The 6,000-nt window shown below is 37.3% G+C and overlaps 1 protein-coding gene across 3 annotated transcripts in view; it reads left to right on the forward strand.

Moving 5' to 3' along the window:
• Nucleotides 1-6,000, forward strand: part of LOC128025210 (guanine nucleotide-binding protein subunit alpha-13) — a 56,186-nt gene that overhangs the window by 11,659 nt on the left and 38,527 nt on the right. For 2 of the 3 annotated variants that reach the window (XM_052611331.1, XM_052611333.1), the window contains 2 exons: nt 836-886; nt 3,644-4,544. The exons of the other annotated variant lie outside the window; for it this stretch is intronic. In XM_052611331.1, coding sequence (XP_052467291.1) covers nt 836-886; nt 3,644-4,222 — 630 coding nt within the window. In that variant the 3' untranslated portion in view covers nt 4,223-4,544. Of the gene's footprint in view, nt 1-835; nt 887-3,643; nt 4,545-6,000 lie in introns of those variants that run through there. 3 annotated transcript variants of the gene reach the window in all.

Raw genomic sequence — 6,000 nt, forward strand, 5'->3', positions numbered from 1 at the left:
CCACTGGACAAGTAAACCTTCTCTGTCCCTGAAACTAATGGGCAGCAAATCTTTCACCACCATTTCAGCGAATAGCTTTGTAGTCTTCTCGGTTCTGCCTGCGTTGCATTTAGGTCTTACGGCAGGTGATTCAATGCTCGTCTGAGTTGCCGCTCTGTTATCGCCAGATATTTTATGTTCAAATTTTAGATGATAGCGCATTGTATTTGTTGTAGATTTGTGTGAAAGCTTGGCGCTGCACAGCTTACCCTGAACTGTTTTTTCATCGTTCTTCTCAAAGGGAAGCCAGCCATCACTTACGTGACTTTGAGGCCATTATTATGTCTTCTTACGTCTTTTGAGGCATCAAGTGGGAAGCTAACCAATCAGACATCAGGGCGCCGCCCAACGTGCTGCCATAACCAATAAAAAAAAAATTAATAATAATTTCGATCATCGTTTACGTGATCGATCATCACTGTCGCGGTCGAGTACTCGAGTACTCGATCACTGTTGCACATCCCTAGGCCAGAGTAACCTGTAGTATATCATAGCCTTGGACCAACAAATCTGGTGGAAAATATTGTATAGTTATGTTCTACTGTGTGTGTGTGTGTGTGTGTGTGTGTGTGTGTGTGTGTGTGTGTAAAAGAGAGCGAGATATAATAATATAAATTATTTTATTTTATTTTTGGGGGGGGGGGGGGGTGTTAGGATTGTAAAATGTAACAGAAAATGCATAAAACAGGGAAATTGGGAGACAGGAGAAGACAAATTCAAAGTTGCAGCTTCTGCACCAAAGCTAACATATTGGAGACCTAATTATGATTGTGTGTCTTTCTTTACATCTTTTTAGGGTGAATCTGTGAAGTATTTCCTGGACAATGTGGATAAACTTGGACAATTGGTAATTTTTTTCACATTTTTTTTAAATTAATGTTAATGTTGTGTTCAGTACTGGTATCTAGAGCACAAGTTAGCTGGTATTATACCTGTTTGTACATGGTACAACTTAATGAACCCAAAAGAGATGTACACAGAATTTCTGAAATGAAACTTTAAATTCACAGGAAGAAAGCTAGTTTTTTTGTTTGTTTGTTATCCATTAAATAGGCTATCAATAGAGTTTTGTGTGCACTGACATTAGCTTGGCTGATATAGTGGATTTTACTTGTACCGATTTATTGCATTGTACCATTAATACAGGTTATATATATATATATATATATATATATATATATATATATATACACACATATATATATATATATATATATATATATATATATATATATATATATATATATACATACATACATATACATATACATACACACACACACACGTTTGTTTTTGTGAAAAGTGGGGACATCCCATAGGCGTAATGGTTTTTATAATGTAGAAACTGTATATTCTATCGCCCTTCACCAACCCTACCCCTACCCCTCACAGGAAACTTTGTGCATTTTTACTTTCTCAAAAAAACTCATTCTGTATGATTTATAAGCGTTTTGAAAAATGGGGACATGGCTTATGTCCTCATAAGTCACCCTCTCCTTGTAATACCTGTGTCATACCCATGTCATTATACAGAGTTGTGTCCTGATATGTCACAAAAACAAGCCCACACACACACACACACACACACCTACAGTTAAAAATAATCAACCCTTTTAAACCACCTTTAAAATAGCCACATTCAGAAGGGAAAAAAAACAATCACAGAATTGGGAAAAGGTTTACACCCTCCTAAAAATTACTTGTAAACTCAAACAGATGTAGCAAATTAACTTCTCCATGGCATACAAAGCCATTTGACTTTCAACTGTGATCAGCTGTAGTCATTTTAATTAGCTGGAGCATTTCTGTCCTTGGTAGTGCAACAGAAGCAAACAATCAACAATGGGTGGCAATGTACTGTCAAAATTACTCCGGGATAAAGTTATCTTTCACTTCGATGTTATAAGGTAATATAGCTGAATTAAAATAATTATACAGTGTGAAAAGCTACAAAATGTGATTATTTTAAAGGATGGTGATTATTTTCTATACCCTCTGCACAATCTATACCCTCTGTATGAGGTGATTTTTATTTTTTGTCTTGATTAACCTTAATTACCCAGGCAACAGCAGATATCCGCTTGTTAAGTCTGAATTCACGTGTCACCACTTCTGTGTCCAAACGCTCTATCAGATACCATGAGAAAACAACAAAAGGTTCTAATATACACTCACAGTCTGATTATAATACTTCCAATAAAAAATAATTCTAACCTTTAACTCCATACCTAAATGCCATATAGCCAGACAATGAAAATGAAAAAATAAATATAAAAATTATGTGTTTGGGACGCTGTGAGCATGGAGACTGTAGTCTGCACCGTAAGTTTGAAAACGTTTAACTTACATGTTTAATGTGAATAATCAAATGCTCATAAACGACTGCTGAGGTAGTATTCTCAAGTGTAGCGAGTTGGACCCAGAAACACCGCTTCTAAAGGCTGATTTATACTTCTGCGTCGGACCTACGCTGTAGCCTTTACGCCGTAGGCTATGCGTCAGTTTTCATTTATTCTTCTGCGTGGTTGTCCTCGTTGATGTACAGTACACATGCAAACTGCTAGTCTGCAGTGTCCACGGACATGTTGTTGGTGTAAACTGCATTACCATGACTAAAGCTGAAGAAGCAGCGGCTCGACGGAGAAGCATTATAGCCGTGACGCAGCAAATAATATCAAATCATTATTTAAAACTACAAAAGGAGACCACAATGGAACAGGAGAAGATGGCATTCTGTCTATATCTACAAGGACTTGTACCACGGCAGATCAACATTGTTTGTCCCTGACAAATGTTAAGACACTTGTTCTTTGCTTGGTTTTATTTTTTATAAGAAGGTGTAACATTAAAATATATTAAAGAGCACATAAAAACACAAAACTCAAGTACATATGGAGGGAGGGATTCTAGCAGACCAATCACAGTGCTTATGGTCCACGTACAATTGATGCGCTGTTAGATTTTTGGAGAGGTTCATGTCAGGCTAAGGCATAAGGGAGTACGTCTATGCGTAGGTTACGGCGTAGGTCCAACTCAAAGTTATAAATCAGCCTTTACATCATTAGTTAATAACCGAATACTAGGCTGCTGTCACTTTAAGACTTAATGCATGGATCCGATATATTGACACATGAATTTAAAAAAAATACCCCAACTGTTCATGTTCACTTAAAAGGCAAATGTGTTTGTTTGCGTGAATACTAGCCAAGACAAACCTTTCTGAGTATTTGACTATTTAAGCACAATAGGCTGCAGAAGAAAACTCAATTTGGTATTCGTGTGATGGTTTCTGAGTGTGCAATTTGGTGTTATGGGCTCAGAAACCATCAATCAGACAGGGCTTTGAACAATTTAAAATGGCTTCAACATTTAAAACTGTCAAGGCTTAAGCACATGTAAATTTACTGTGGCTGTGATGTGAGCATAACTGTGATAGTGACCGCATTCACAAATGTATTAGTTTGTGTCTACAAGCATATCGCCCATCTCTAATACATGTAATTTTTAATAAATAAATAATAAATACACTAATTTTTAATAAATGTTTCAGGGTTTCATGGTATTATGCCTGTCTGATTGATGTTTGTTTCCATTTAATCTGCAGGACTACTTGCCCAGCCAAAAGGATATACTTCTGGCACGAAAGCCCACCAAGGTTATCCATGAGTATGACTTTGAGATCGAGAGTGTTCCTTTCAAGATGGTGGATGTGGGAGGGCAGCGGTCAGAGCGCAAGCGGTGGTTTGAGTGGTTTGAAACTGTGACCTCCATTCTCTTCCTAGTCTCATCCAGCGAATACGATCAGGTGCTCATGGAAGACCGTCAGACCAACAGGCTCACAGAGTCGCTTAGTATCTTCGAGACTATCGTCAACAACCGCGTCTTCGCCAGTGTCTCCATCATTCTCTTCCTCAATAAGACAGACTTGCTTGAAGAAAAAGTTAAGAATGTAAACATCAAGGACTACTTCCCCGAGTTCACAGGAGATCCCCATAATCTGCCGGATGTGCAGAAGTTCCTGGTTGATTGCTTCCGTAACAAGCGTCGTCAATCGCAGGAGGAGCCCCTTTACCATCACTTCACCACTGCCATTAACACGGAGAACATTCGACTCGTCTTCAGTGATGTCAAAGACACCATCTTGCACCACAACATTAAAGGGTTCTTTTGTCCAAATTATTAGGTTTTTACTTTATTTAATACAAACTACAAGTGGTTCAATACATATTGTGGTTGAAGAAAAGTAGATGGGGTAATTATGCAACTTTAATTCTCTTTTGTATATAATAACAGTTATATACAGATTTGATATAAAAGCAACCTCTTTAAGCTTTTAGCCGTATCAAATATGCTAAGGAATGGCCCTCAGTTATTCACCAAAATGCTGTAATTTTCTATGTTTACTGTATGCTTATCAGCGCATATATTCGTATAATGGAACTGTTAAAACTCCTGTATTCCATAGGCTTTACACCTGGTTTTGATAAAGTTTTTAAAAAAAGAAAGTATGAGAACTCAGGGCTTTAAATCTTTAATTCAAAGAGCTCTTCTGATCTAGTCAGGAGTTTTTTTATGGGCTTGATGAGTCAGGTTTTATATATATATATATATATATATATATATATATATATATATATATATAATGTATATATGTGCGTGCGTATATATATATGTATGTATGTATGTGTATGTGTATATATATATATATATATATATATATATATATATACAGTCTTGTTCAAAATAATAGCAGTACAATGTGACTAACCAGAATAATCAAGGTTTTTAGTATATTTTTTATTGCTACGTGGCAAACAAGTTACCAGTAGGTTCAGTAGATTGTCAGAAAACAAACAAGACCCAGCATTCATGATATGCGCGCTCTTAAGGCTGTGCAATTGGGCAATTAGTTGAAAGGGGTGTGTTCAAAAAAAATAGCAGTGTCTACCTTTGACTGTACAAACTCAAAACTATTTTGTACAAACATTTTTTTTTTCTGGGATTTAGCAATCCTGTGAATCACTAAACTAATATTTAGTTGTATGACCACAGTTTTTTAAAACTGCTTGACATCTGTGTGGCATGGAGTCAACCAACTTGTGGCACCTCTCAGCTGTTATTCCACTCCATGATTCTTTAACAACATTCCACAATTCATTCACATTTCTTGGTTTTGCTTCAGAAACAGCATTTTTGATATCACCCCACAAGTTCTCAATTGGATTAAGGTCTGGAGATTGGGCTGGCCACTCCATAACATTAATTTTGTTGGTTTGGAACCAAGACTTTGCCCGTTTACTAGTGTGTTTTGGGTCATTGTCTTGTTGAAACAACCATTTCAAGGGCATGTCCTCTTCAGCATAGGGCAACATGACCTCTTCAAGTATTTTAACATATGCAAACTGATCCATGATCCCTGGTATGCGATAAATAGGCCCAACACCATAGTAGGAGAAACATGCCCATATCATGATGCTTGCACCTCCATGCTTCACTGTCTTCACTGTGTACTGTGGCTTGAATTCAGAGTTTGGGGGTCGTCTCACAAACTGCCTGTGGCCCTTGGACCCAAAAAGAAAAATTTTACTCTCATCAGTCCACAAAATGTTCCTCCATTTCTCTTTAGGCCAGTTGATGTGTTCTTTGGCAAATTGTAACCTCTTCTGCACATGCCTTTTTTTTAACAGAGGGACTTTGCGGGGGATTCTTGAAAATAGATTAGCTTCACACAGACGTCTTCTAACTGTCACAGTACTTACAGGTAACTCCAGACTGTCTTTGATCATCCTGGAGGTGATCATTGGCTGAGCCTTTGCCATTCTGGTTATTCTTCTATCCATTTTGATGGTTGTCTTCCGTTTTCTTCCACGTCTCTCTGGTTTTGCTCTCCATTTTAAGGCATTGGAGATCATTTTAGCTGAACAGCCTATCATTTTTTGCACCTCTTTATAGGTTTTCCCC

Source organism: Carassius gibelio, chromosome A12 (genome assembly GCF_023724105.1).
Source record: "Carassius gibelio isolate Cgi1373 ecotype wild population from Czech Republic chromosome A12, carGib1.2-hapl.c, whole genome shotgun sequence".
NCBI classification, from domain to species: domain Eukaryota; kingdom Metazoa; phylum Chordata; class Actinopteri; order Cypriniformes; family Cyprinidae; genus Carassius; species Carassius gibelio.